Source organism: Arachis hypogaea, chromosome 17, assembly GCF_003086295.3.
Source record: "Arachis hypogaea cultivar Tifrunner chromosome 17, arahy.Tifrunner.gnm2.J5K5, whole genome shotgun sequence".
NCBI classification, from domain to species: Eukaryota; Viridiplantae; Streptophyta; class Magnoliopsida; order Fabales; family Fabaceae; genus Arachis; species Arachis hypogaea.
In genome coordinates, this window is record NC_092052.1 from 26,251,586 (window position 1) to 26,265,361 (window position 13,776).

The 13,776-nt window shown below is 40.9% G+C and overlaps 1 protein-coding gene across 1 annotated transcript; it reads left to right on the forward strand.

Annotated features, from left to right (window-relative positions):
- Positions 1–8,381: 8,381 nt before the first annotated feature.
- On the forward strand, positions 8,382–9,890 carry LOC112763051 (uncharacterized). The gene is made up of 2 exons (XM_025808824.1): positions 8,382–8,741; positions 8,841–9,890. The coding sequence occupies exons 1-2, from the start codon at positions 8,382–8,384 to the stop codon at positions 9,888–9,890; spliced, it is 1,410 nt and encodes a 469-aa protein (XP_025664609.1).
- Positions 9,891–13,776: the final 3,886 nt, after the last annotated feature.

A 13,776-nucleotide genomic window follows, 5' to 3' on the forward strand; every position in this document is an offset into this window, starting at 1 on the left:
CAACGTTATCATCGGAAAAGTTATCATTTTCACACTGGCATACCGACTTAAAGCCCTGGCTAGGTGCTTGCTCACGCCGCAGACCCTGGTCACCATCCCTCCTCAACAGTTTGTGTATGTGGTTGCCATCCTTAAAAGTCCCATAGCCAGGTTGAAATGGGCAAGAAGACTGGAAATCTATGCCTAAAAAAACTTTAATCTCTTTCAATCTACAACCCTTCCCTTCACTATCCACATCCAAGTAGTGCTCCGCATTAGCCCCAAAAGGTATATGAGTCAAAAAACCCAAAGGCCCACGTTCATTATACACAACGACATTCTCCCTTTTTCTGCACTATTCCACCTTCTAGACCCAATAGATTTTGGGCTGCATCTAACCGTAGCCCAATGTCTTCACTATGTTCCTCCATCCGATACCCTGTAACACCCTTTGAACAAAGAGGCCATATTCCCTTAACAACCCCCCCTTAATAATGCTTCATCAAGCACGATTCTGCTGGTTATGCCGATTCGTCGTACTTAGTTAGCATGCTCCAATCTCGCGCCATCAATTCCTCGAGAATAGTGTCATGCGCATAGAAAATGTCGTCACCTTATTCAATCAACTTGGACTCTTGGACGACACTTGAGCTTCGTAACGCCTCTTCCATGGCTACTGAGCTTAACGCCCTGTATTTATGCCCAGACACTGGACTGTTATTCCTTCCCGATTCGTTTTCTTCTCCCATACCTTCTTCCGACTTAGAAGGATGCACTTGGGCACTATACACCTCTCTACCCACCTCCTTCGCAAAAACTTGAAACTCAGACTCATCCACATTTAGGGTCAGCCATTCTTGAATAGGTTCCCACAAATAAGATTCCACAAGGATCCTTGCAGCACTAAAAGAACATGCCGCCTCCGCTATATCTTCCAACGTCACTAATCTTCCCCACAAGCTCCCAAACTTTGAGAAAGATTCCCAAGACCAAACATGCATAGGAACACCCATCAGTTCCACCCAAACTCTCTGAGACAGACTCCATGTGTTGCCTCCATGGGGCTTAAGCTCGTCAGTAGGGCTTCATTTTCTAACGCCTTATCCCTAGATTCTATAGATTCTAACGTCAGTAGGCATTTATAAGGACCTAGATCACGACATTCAATCCTCCCCAACCCAAACCACTTCTCACGTAGTCTTTCTATAACATCTCCAAACTTAATAGGGTGAAAGCTAGCCGCCACAATGCTACATGCTAGGACGTCCTTCTGTGGCGTAGAGACTTTAACGACCACCACCCTTCTTTCCTTTTTTTCCTGAGGCACCCTTCTATGAATGGAATATCTACTTGTCTCCTGCATTCCTATCGTTCATTTGAAGTTGTTGCCTTTACTATTCTAGATCTTCTCTTTCCTAGACCAAGCCTCTCCTCTTCTTGCTTCATCCTACGTTCAAACAGATCTACGAACATGTTTTGATTCCGATACAATCAAATTCCTCCCATTAACCCGAGTTTCATTAAACCTATCCACTGTCCTGATGATTTCCCCTGGAGTCAAAACGAACAAAGGCAAATGAGATTTTTTTATCTTTTCTTATTTTACGAGAGACGTAGACATCTACAATACCTCCAACCACACTAAACATTTTAAAAATGTCCCTCCTCAAAATGTCATCTGATAGATTATCAACAAATAGGGTGTAGCTTCTATCCTCACTCGCTACGTAGTCATTGCTACTTCGTACCCTTCGAATCGTACTTCTTTTCTAAACTTGCCATTCTTGTCCTCTCTACTTGCCCTCTTTCATCAAATATGAAAATTGCTTGTATGTTTATATTGGGATTGTGAATTCACAAAAAAAAAAAAATCTAAAATCTTACTATCAAATTTTTTCAAGTTTTTTGTAAGAATCTTTGGTTTCTTTACAATTTGAGTAATATATAATTTGAATAATATATGTTATTTTTTTAAATAATATTTTGAATATCTGAATAAATTTATAAAAAAATATAAAATAATACTTTAGATTCTTAAAAAATTGTTAGTCAAACATTTTAATCATTAACAAATTAATAGTAATTCAATTTTTAAAAGAATATCACGTCTGACAAATTAATTTTTACATTAGATTATTTAAAATAAAAGGTCATAGACTAATTTAATCATTAAAATTTCTTCAAAATTAAGTTATTCGATTAAATATTTTTTAAGAATTGAATTGTGATATCACTAAAAAATATAAAATAGAAAAATCATGTGTAAATAATATTAAGAAAATAGTAATTATATTATTATTCTATTAAATTGTATTATTAACATTAATATTATTAATAATCGTATATTTTTATTACTAATAATAATAGTATAATGAATTGAATTACTATTAATTACTAATAACATTAGTAATAGTAATTATTAATGTTATTAATATCATATATATGAATAATATCAATAGTAAATAATATTAATATCATAATTATTATTATTATTATTATTTGTACCTGTAGTAGAGTATTAGTGGGGGCACGTATGCTTTCTGAATCCTTTTTTTTTCCTTAATGTGAAACGGGGTCGTTTCATTATTTTCGGTTTGATTTTCAACTGATTCATCGAGTCATATTCTTTTTTAATTAGTAGTACTAGTTTTTTGTTTTTTGTTTTGTTTTTCATAGTATTTTTTAATTCGACAGGCTAAAGATTAATTTGTTACGGTACTGAACTTCATTTAAACATTTGTTGCTGGCTAATAAATTATTGCATGCACAAATTATATCTTTTTTTTATAATAGACCCAATATCTATGCATCTCATACAATAAAAAATACAAAAAACCCATATTACCAAGTGTAATTCAAACATGTACCTGACTGGACCAGTAGATCAAGTGTAATTCAAACATTATTTTTCAATACCTGCCATACTTAACACACATACATACACAGAGTAATTTGGCTATATTTTACTAACTTAACAATGACGCATGTAATCATAAATATTATATTATCAGTTCTAAACACAAGATATTTATTAAAAGTTACTTTTATTTTAATTTATCAAACATATATAGCTGTTATAACTTTTTTTAAAAAAATTTAATAAACTATTTTTGAATAGTAAAAATATTATCAAAACTCGAAATTAATTCGACAGATACAAAATATTAATAAAGAAAAAAAAAACACTTTTTGTTAGTGATATGGTAAAAGAAGATGACATTGGTAAATGGGTTAAAGTCAACCAAGTGGGAACACGAATCTACTCCGAAGGAGAAAGAACATTCAACAACTCAACCCAAAATCAAAATAAGGCCACTTAACGTAAGAAAAAACCGGTCTTAAACTGCTTACTGGAAGAATTTACAAAGATGTTAATGCAAGAAGGGGAACAAAGTTTGAAACTACAAGACACTGGTAATAGGACAGCACCTGAGTCACCTCAATCATCCAATTCTAGAACAGAATGCATGGAGGTTATTATAGCTGGTCAGTCCAATGCCAAGGAGGATGAAGGGCAGCCTATGCAATTCGCTATTGGACAGTGCCTCACAACAGAGAAAGGTAGGAAGTGAAAAAAGTTAGCAAGATAAGGGGTTGGAGGGTTGGATACTAAAAGTGGATCCAAAAGAAAGGTTGATGAGTGGTATAGATGAAGGATCTACAAAGAAAGTAAGGACAGAGGATGAAAATGCAGTTGAACACAGGGTGGAGGGTGCCAGCCTACAAATGACACCCAAGGCGCCATGAGAACTATAGTTTGAAATTATCGGGGTTTGGGGAGACCCTTGACAATTCACACCCTAAAAGGGATCTGTAAATCCCACTCCCCCAAGATTGTGTTCATAAGTGAAACAAAGAACCAATCTCGACAGGTGGAAGCAAAACTTCGGGTATGTGGCTACGAAAAATGGCATATTGTTAACTCGATAGGAGTGGCAGGAGGACTTATGCTAGCTTGGAAGGAGAGCATCAATGTTCAAATTATTAACAGTGGAGAATTCTTTGTGGCAGCCGAAGTTAAGAAATTCGGAAGCAGTGAGGTATGGGCGTTCATTGGTGTCCCTTTGAGTTGTTCGGAACAAATTCGATCCTTACAGTTTGAGGAGCTTACAACAATGAGTCAACACCTGGAAGAAAAGGTGGTAATAGCAGGCGATTTTAATGCTATAACAAGCCAAGCGAAAAAGGAGGGTGGAGGCCAAAAATCAGCAACCACCATTGCAATATTCACTAATTTTATTGACAGCAACGAATTAGTGGATATTGGAATAGTGGGGTGGCCTTTCACGTGGATAAATCAAAGACAAGGAGAGAATTTGGTGAAGGAGAGACTTGACCGCTATTTAGTTGGGATGGGATGGAAGCTGAAATTTCTGAATGTAGTGGTGCACAGGCTCACAGAGTCAGGTTCGGATCATACTCCTATCTTGATGGAAACCGAACCTCAATCCTGGTATAGTAAAAGGAATTTTAAATACCTGGAATGTTAGTGTGGAGAAAAGGATATCAAGAGAATTATTAGTGAAGTGTGGAGAATGGAAGTAGTAGGCTCAGCTATGTTCTCCTTGGCCCAAAAGTTGAAAGATTGTAGACATAGATTTGCTCAATGAAAAAACTTACAAAGCAAACTCCCAGAAAGAAATTAAGGGCCTTCAAGCTAAACTAGAGGAGTTGTGGGTGACTGGAATCAGTGGGGGAGAGGAGGTTACCAGTTTGGAGGAGAAGCTGGAGCTGGCATATTTGAAAGAAGAGAGCTATTGGTGCGAAAAATATAGAGTCAAGTGGCTAAAAGAAGGAGATCAGAATACCAGATTCTTTCACCAGAAATTTCAATCAAGGGTGCGAAGGAACATAATTTGGAGATTAGTTAAGAAGGACAATGAGATTGCATCGAAACCGGAGGATATTGCAAAGGTAGCTGAAGACTACTTTTACGATATTTTTACTTCTTCTTGTTCGGCTAATCCGAATCCATACTTAGAGGATTTGGAGCCTAAGGTTACAGCTTCCATGAACCGCAGGCTCCAAAGGCTCGTAACTATGGACGAGGTCAAAAGAGCTACATTTAGTGTTCATGCTCAGAGTACTCCTGGTGATGACGGGTTTACAGCTAAGTTTTTTCACTTTATCTGGGATATAGTTAGAGGTGACATTTTTAAGGCAGTGAGAAATTTCTTTCACAGTAGCAGAATTCTAAAAAGCTTCAACCATACTCAAATTTGTTTGATTCCAAAGGTGCCAGATGCCAGTGACATGACTCAGGTACGACCGATCAGTTTGTCCTCAATTATGTATAAAATTATTTCTAAAGTTATGGTGCATCGATTACAAGGTATTATGAATAAAATCATAAGTTATCAGAGTGCGTTTCTCAAAGGTAGACTCATTTCAGATAATATTCTAATTGCCCACGAATGTATGCACTATTTGAAAAATAAGAGAAGTGGGACAGAGCATGAGATGGCTACTAAACTAGACATGATCAAGGCTTATGATAGGGTTGAATGGCATTTCTTATGGTATATTATGGATAAGCTAGGCTTTGATGCTAAATGGATTAACTGGACTAAGGAATTAGTAACGACTGTTTCTTTCTCTGTTGTTGTGGAAGGTCAACCTTTTGGCTATTTTAGGCCAAATAGGGGCATCCGACAGGGTGACCCCCTATCTCCATATCTCTTTCTTTTTTGTGTAGAAGGGCTTTCCTTCTTGCTACACAAGGCAGAGCAAAACAAATTAATTCAAGGAGTTCAAGTTAATCGGAGATGCCAAACAGTTAATCACCTTTTGTTTGCTGATGATTCAATTCTTTTTTACAAGAGCTCACCTAACACAAGCCAAAGTATTCTAGAATTATTAGAGATCTATGAGGGTTTCATTGGAAAAAAAGTCAATTTGAATAAGTCGGCCATATTTTTTAGTCACAACACACCTTAAAACACAAGACTAGCAATTGCACAGAAACTAAATATTGAACATATCGGAGCACAAGACAAATACCTGGGGCTGCCCTCTATAGTTCAAAAATCAAAGAAAGCAACCTTTGAAGCTATCAAGGATAAAGTTCAAAAGAGAATCATGGGTTGAAAAAGAAGTTTATTGTCCTCAGGTGGCAGACACACGCTATTGAGAGCAATGGGAGAAGCGATTCCTATTTATACACTCTCTTGTTTCAAGCTCCCAGACAGCTGTTGACTGAGATTCATAGCATGCTCTCGCAATTTTGGTGGGGTAAAAAAGGAGCAGAATGAAGAATGGTTTGGATTAAATGGGACACAATGACGAGACCGAAGAAAGATGGAGTGTTGGGGATCAAGGACCTAAGGGCGCAAAATTTGGCCTTATTAGGCAAGCAATGTTGGCGTCTTATGAAATACCCTAATTCTACTCTATCAAAAATGCTCAAAACTAAATATTTCAGATATACAGATTTTTTACATGCAGAGATAGGAAGTATACCGTCGTGGGGCTGGAGAAGTATTCTTGAAGGGCGCAAGGTAATTGAGAAAGGCTTGTTATGAAAAATAGGCTCTGGTGCTAATATCCGCATCTTTCATGATCCATGGCTCCCACCACCATTACCCTTTAATGTCCATCAAGATGCAATCACAATCCTACCTGACGTGTACCCCGCTAAGCTCGGGATTAGCATCAACAACAACAATCCGACCATGAATCTCGGAAACAAACCAAAACTGAAACAATCACGCACGTGAGTTATACACTATCCCATAGACGTTACTTGCGAAAACAGAACTCACCATTCAAGCCACCAATATTGGAACAAATCAGGCAATACATGACGCTCCAGTCATCTATAAAATAAGAGTAAAAACAACCTAAGAAGGACAGGTGACAGAGTTTACTCTAACTTATTCTCTTTACTTCTCATAACTCATACACTTACTTGAGCGTCGGAGTGCTTTTTGCAGGTGCTCCCCCCGTCGTGTTTCACCACACCAAGGTCACCCTTGGAGACTACCTCCCTGACGACGCACGACTCCTGAAACTAAGCAAATCTCGTTGGGGACCTATACCTCGGTTGGTTTGAACGGAACATTTGGCGCCCACCGTGGGGCCCGGTTACACTGACCCCACTCTTTCTTTTGTATAGCACCTCGTGTTTTCTTTTTATGCAGGGATTCTCAACCTTCACACATGGCTGATAATGGAGTCCATCAAAACACTCAGGCCGAGCTCATGGCTCAAATGGCCGAACTGCAAGCGGAAGTCAAAAGGCTGGCCAAACTAACCAACCAAAATGACGCCAGTAAACGTGAAGACAACGGTCATAAAGGAAAAACAGACCTACGGAGTATTTACCCACCAAAGGAGAAGCTGACCTTGGACAACCCATTCTTTGAGGAGATCACCAACTACCAGATGCCAAAACATTTCACATTACCTTCTTCCCTCGAGCCATATAAGGGGATTGGTGACCCCCGGGCTCACATCAAGAAATTTCAATCTATGATGTTCTTTAATGGTCCTAATAACGAACCTGTCTTCTGCAGGGCCTTTCCTACTTACCTCGATGGCGCAGCTCTGCTTTGGTTCTCAAAACTACCTGCAAGATCAATCTCTTCTTTCGAGGAATTAGCAAAATCCTTCATAGACTACTTTGCTGCTGCGAGAATATATGTACATGGATCGGACTACCTCGGCACCATTCGCCAAGGACCCCAGGAGAACTTGAAAGACTACCTAACCAGGTTTGCAGAAGCGACAATGGAAATACCCGACTTAGACCCCGCCGTCCATCTGCACGCCATAAAAGCAGGACTCCGACCCAGAAAATTCAGGGAAACAATTGCAGTAACAAAGCCAAAGACGTTGGAAGAATTCTGAGAAAGGGCGGCAGGGCAGATGGAGATCGAAGAGTTCCGCGAAACCGAAAAGACAGAAAAAAGACAACCTAAAAGAGAGGATGAAAAATCCACAAGATCGGCAAACATCAAAGACCTCAAGAGACCCTTCAAGCTAACCCCAAAAAAAGTGACAATTACACCAAGTTCAACACAAGAAGGGAAAGGATAATCAAAGAAATACTCAACGCCAAAATTATAAAACCACCAGCAAGGGCCGGGAGCTATCAAGACCAGAGATTCGTCGACAAAAGCAAGCACTGTGCTTTCCACCAAAAGTACGGCCACACAACCGACGAATGTATAATAGCCAAAGACCTATTAGAAAGATTGGCCCGGCAGGGCCTCCTAGATAAATACATCGAGGGAAGGAAGCATAAAGAGATCGATAGAGAAGAACGCCAACAGACCTCGGGAGCAAAAGAAACCAACAAATGGCCAAACAACACACCACCTAAGGGGATCATAAACACCATATCAGGAGGATTCGCCGGAGGAGGAGAAACAACTTCGGCGAGAAAACGTAACTATCGCGCGATGCTTGCAATAGAAGGGACAACACTACATAACAACAAGGACACATCAAACCTAGAAATCATTTTCAACCAGAGGGACATATGCTCGGCCGCACCACACTCAGACGACCTAGTGGTAATTTCTATCCAAACAGGCGAGTTATTGGTAAGAAAAGTCCTCTTGGACCCAGGTAGCAGTGCCGATGTTCTGTTTTACGCTACTTTTCTAAAAATGCAAATATCTGAAAAACTTATACAACCTTCATCCGGAGAATTAGTCGGATTCTCCGGAGAAAGAGTACCAATTAAGGGCTACATATGGTTGAAGACAATGATGGGAAACCACCCATTGTCACGAACCACCGACATACAATACCTTATAGTTGACTGCCCTAGTCCTTATAACATTATTCTCGGAAGACCTGCTCTGAACATGTTCAGGGCAGTAGTTTCAACCTTTCATCTATGTGTAAAATTTTAGGCACAGGACGGAAAAATAGCGACACTTCACTCGGACCGACAACAAGCTCGGCAATGTTACAACGCAAGCCTGAAAAGGTCGGCTCTAAGACTAGAGTTCCAGCAAGAAGTCAAAGCGATCCATAACGCAATAGAGGTACTGTCCTTGGCAGAGCTTGATCCGCGTGAGGACACCCAAGAAAGGCCTCAACCAGCAGACGAGCTCCAGAAAATCCCACTGATGGAGAAACCAGAACGGTTCACATACATCGGCCAGGCACTACAGGGAAAGGAAAGATCAGAACTGGTGAAAGTGTTGCAAGACAACGCCGACCTATTTGCATGGACCCCGGCAGATATACCAGGAATAGATCCGAGCATTATCTGCCATAAACTCGCCACAAACAAGGCGAGCCGACCTATAGCTCAGAAAAAGAGGAATCTCGGAGCAGACAAATCAAGGGCCGCACTGGAAGAAACCGAAAAGCTACTTAAAGCCAACTTCATCAAAGAAATCAGATTCACTACATGGCTCTCGAACGTAGTAATGGTAAGAAAAAATTCAGGTAAATGGCGCATGTGCGTCGACTTCACAGATTTAAATAAAGCATGCCCCAAGGATGCTTATCCTCTACCATGCATCGATAAACTCGTAGACAGTGCATCAGGTTTCAAAAGCTTGAGCTTCATGGATGCATACTTTGGTTACAACCAGATACTCATGCACCCAGAAGACCAAAGCAAAACCGCATTTATAACCGAGCATGGAAATTTTTGTTATAGAGTAATGCCATTTGGACTAAAGAATGCAGGTGCGACATACCAGCGACTGATGGACAAGGTGTTCCATCATCAGATAGGTCGGAACATGGAGATCTATGTGGATGATATGGTCGCCAAGACCACCCATGGGAAATTACACTGCGATGATCTTAAAGAGGTATTTGAACAAGTCCAAACATACAGAATGAGGCTCAACCCAGAAAAATGTGCTTTTGGAGTACGAGGGGGGCAAATTCCTCGAATTCATGCTAACATCACGAGGTATAGAGGCAAACCCAGAAAAATGTGAGGCAATACTCAACATGGCAAGCCCCAAAACAGTAAAAGAAGTACAACAGCTAGCAGGGAAAATAGCAGCATTATCCCGGTTCCTACCGTCAGCATCAAGCCGATCATATCATTTCTTCCAAACAATAACAAAGAACAAAAAGTTTCTATGGACAGAAGAATGTGAAAAAGCTTTCGCTGAACTCAAAGTCGTCTTATCATCACCTCCAGTACTACAAAGACCTGAAATCGGCAAGCCCTTATACTTATACCTATCTGCTTCCGAGCATTCTATAAGCTCGGCCTTAGTGATCGAATCAGGAAAAGCACAACAACCAGTATACTTCGTCAGCAGAGTCATGCAGCCAACAGAACAAAGGTACCCAAGGATTGAACAGCTAGCTTTAGCGCTTGTAACAACGGCGAGAAGACTTAGACATTACTTTCAAAGCCATACAATAATAGTACGAACAAACCAACCATTACGACAAATACTAACAAAGCCGGAATTAGCTGGACGACTGACCAAATGGTCCATAGAGCTCTCAGAATTCGATATCCAGTTTCAACCAAGATCAGCACTAAAGGCACAAATCCTAGCCGACTTCGTATCAGAATTAACCTCGGCCGAACACAACAAGCACTGGGAGCTACATGTAGACGGAGCATCCAGCCGAGAAGGAAGCGGAGCCAGAGTGATTCTGAAAGAAGGAGAAAACGTAGTGGCCGAGCAGTCGCTACAATTCCACTTCCCAGCAAGCAACAACCAGGCCGAATATGAAGCCCTCATAGCCGGACTCAAGCTCGCCCTCAACCTCCAGATACAAAGCCTGACAGCACACTGTGATTCCCTCTTGGTAGTCCAACAAATCCGAGGGGAATACCAGGTAAAAGATCCCTTGCTAGAGCGTTACTGGCTGATAGCAAAGGATCTTATTTCAAAATTCAGTTCATTCACCATTCTACATGTGCATAGAGAAAAGAACACTAGAGCCGACGTATTATCTAAACTTGCATCCACTAGGGCAGACACACAAACATCAGCATTAACACAGCTGACACTTAAAAAACCCAGCATTGAATTTATATCTATAAGAAACATTAACCATCTCCATGACTGGAGAATGCCCTTTCTTGAGTACATCAATACAGGTACCGTGCCTAAAAACGAGCTTAATCCACAACACTTCAGACGAAGGGCAAGCCTATATACAAGCGTAGCAGGGGAACTGTATAAGCGCGGCATCTCACAACCATTACTGAAATGCCTGAACAACGAGGAGGCAAGAGAAGTAATGAACGAAGTACATGAAGGCGTATGCAGAAACCACATCGGAGGGAGAGCCCTAGCCGCAAAAATCGTCCGAACAGGATACTTCTGGCCGACCATGAAAAGAGATTGCATAGCGAAGGTCAAGAAATGCGACAAATGCCAAAAGCATGAAGCCATTTCTACAAAGCCAGCCGAACTATTGCACAGTATGGAGGTAAGCTGGCCTTTTCAAAGATGGGGACTCGATATCCTCGGCCCATTTCCAGTAGCACCAGGTCAGGTAAAGTTTCTTTTAGTGTCAATTGACTACTTCTCAAAATGGATAGAAGCGCAACCTTTAGCAAAGATAACAGCCGAAAAGGTAAGATCTTTTATATGGAAAAACATAATATGCAGATTTGGAATACCAAGAGAAATAATATCAGATAACGGTAGGCAATTTATCGATAATAAGCTCGGCACATTTTTAAGCAATTTTAATATACAACACTATTTTAGCTCGGTCGAACACCCACAAACCAATGGGCAAGCCGAAGCTGCTAACCGAGTTATATTGCAGGCAATAAAGAGAAAACTTGACAATGCGAAGGGTGAATGGGCCGAGCTAATCCCAGAAATACTATGGAGCTACAACACTACAATACAAACAACCACAGGCGAAACACCCTTCAAGCTGGTATACGGGGCAGAGGCACTAATCCCGGTAGAAGTCGGAACACCCACAATTAGGACCGAGCTATACGACGAACAAAACAACACCCTCATAAGAGGCGCCGAGCTTGACCTCATCGAAGAAGATAGGGATATCGCAGCAATCAAACAAAGAGCCACGAAACAATTGGCTGCAAGAAGACACAATAGCAAAGTCGTCCCAAGGACTTTCTCAGAAGACGATCTTGTCCTCAGGCGAACTGAAGATGCAAGACGACCTCCTTCACACGGCAAGCTCGCCGCGAACTGGGAGGGGCCTTTCCGAATAGCAAAAGTACTCGAAATGGGGGCTTATCAACTACAGACACTACAGGGCAGCCCAGTATCAGGAAACTGGAATGTTTCCTCATTGAAAATGTATAGATCATAAATTGTACAATTAGCGGATGAAGGCACTCTTTTTCCCCCTTAGAGCTTTTTTCCCAAAACAAAAAGGGTTTTGCCTAAGGAAGGGTTTTAACGAGGCCGGACGCCCAATATATCCAAATTATCGAATGTTTCTCTCAAATCTAAGCCTAACAAACAAAATATAAAGGAGAACGACGTATACAAAATCACAACAAAGTGACATCACTAACTTGGCCTAAACCTTGGCCAAAGCAAAATAGTTCAAAATATCAACAAAACAAGACCAAACCTCGGTCAAAATAGTCAATAATAGTCAATCATACACAAACTAAGAGGGAGGAGCGTTCTCATCATGCTCCTCCGCAGTTCTATCTACAACTAATTTCCCATCAACAACTATCTTAGTCATATCAAGCTGATCACTGTCGAAATCCGGGGCCAGTACAGCGATCTGACTCACAGCTCGTTCAAATCCATAAGAGAACATCTCCATACCATGCTCCTCCAACTCATGAACACGAGAAGTGATCCGACCTTTGGCCAGATCATGTTCCATAACTTCGGCTTGCAGCAAACGGATCTGATCCCTTAAGCGAGTCACCTCCTCTTCGGAATCCTTTGCCCTAGCCAAAGCGCTGATAACAGCATCATCTTTCTCCTTAGCAGCCTTTTCCAACTCAGCTATCCTCATATTATGCGACTTCTCCAGATCGGCAACTCGATTCACAATCTCCTGTTGCTCGGCGCCGATAAGCTCGGTGGTTCGACCGACACACATCAGGCGAGAAGCAACAATCTACACAAACATAAAAAACCACAAAAAGTCAAAAGGCAAGGAAAAAGTATACCAAAATGCTCGAACTATAGCAGGCATTACCTGAACAAATTTACCAAGAGACTCCATGCCAACACGGCGAGTCATCAGCATATCTCCAGGGTATTGAGACACTTTATCAGAAAGATTGGCAAAGTCAAATTGATCACTCCACAAGGAATGCGATCCAGAGCCAGGAATAAAGCCATGGAGTTTTCTTTGACGATCAAAAGCAACCCCACCACCTCCAGCAACTTCCCTTACTTCCTCCGAGATCACTTCCACAGATTTTTCAACATTATCCCTCTTCCTCTTAAAGGAAGACGTAGCTTGAGCAACAGATTGAGCAATATCACCTCTCCCCTCATTTACTGCCAGAGAGGCATCGGTGAGTCTTTTCTTTTTCTTTTTTAGAAAAGTCTGAAGACGTTCTGGATCAAGAAGAGGTACCCGTTCACCTACACAGAAGACAAAAGGTCAGAATAAATAAAGCAAGTGAGAAACAAACACAAAACAGTCAAGAAATACCTAAATATGCTTTCAAACCATCCATATCACCAGAGTCATAATAGCGAAGAAGGTCAGGAATAGACAAACATTCCCCCCAGCAAAACTCTCAACCAAAAAATCTAGTAACCGCTCCTCCTCCTCACTCCGTTCAACAGCTTCAAGAATCTGGCAAGGTTCCGAACACCAGTATAAGGGAAATCTCTCTACCAACTCGTCATCTAGATAGAAGGGGTATTCAGATTCCACCGACCT

Excerpts from the sequence above, each read along its gene's own strand:
- LOC112763051 (XM_025808824.1), top strand. The coding sequence starts at position 8,382 with ATGCTTGCAATAGAAGGGACAACACTACATAACAACAAGGACACATCA. Across the intron at positions 8,742-8,840 it reads CCGACATACAATACCTTATA|GCACAGGACGGAAAAATAGC; the intron begins GTTGACTGCCCT and ends GTAAAATTTTAG.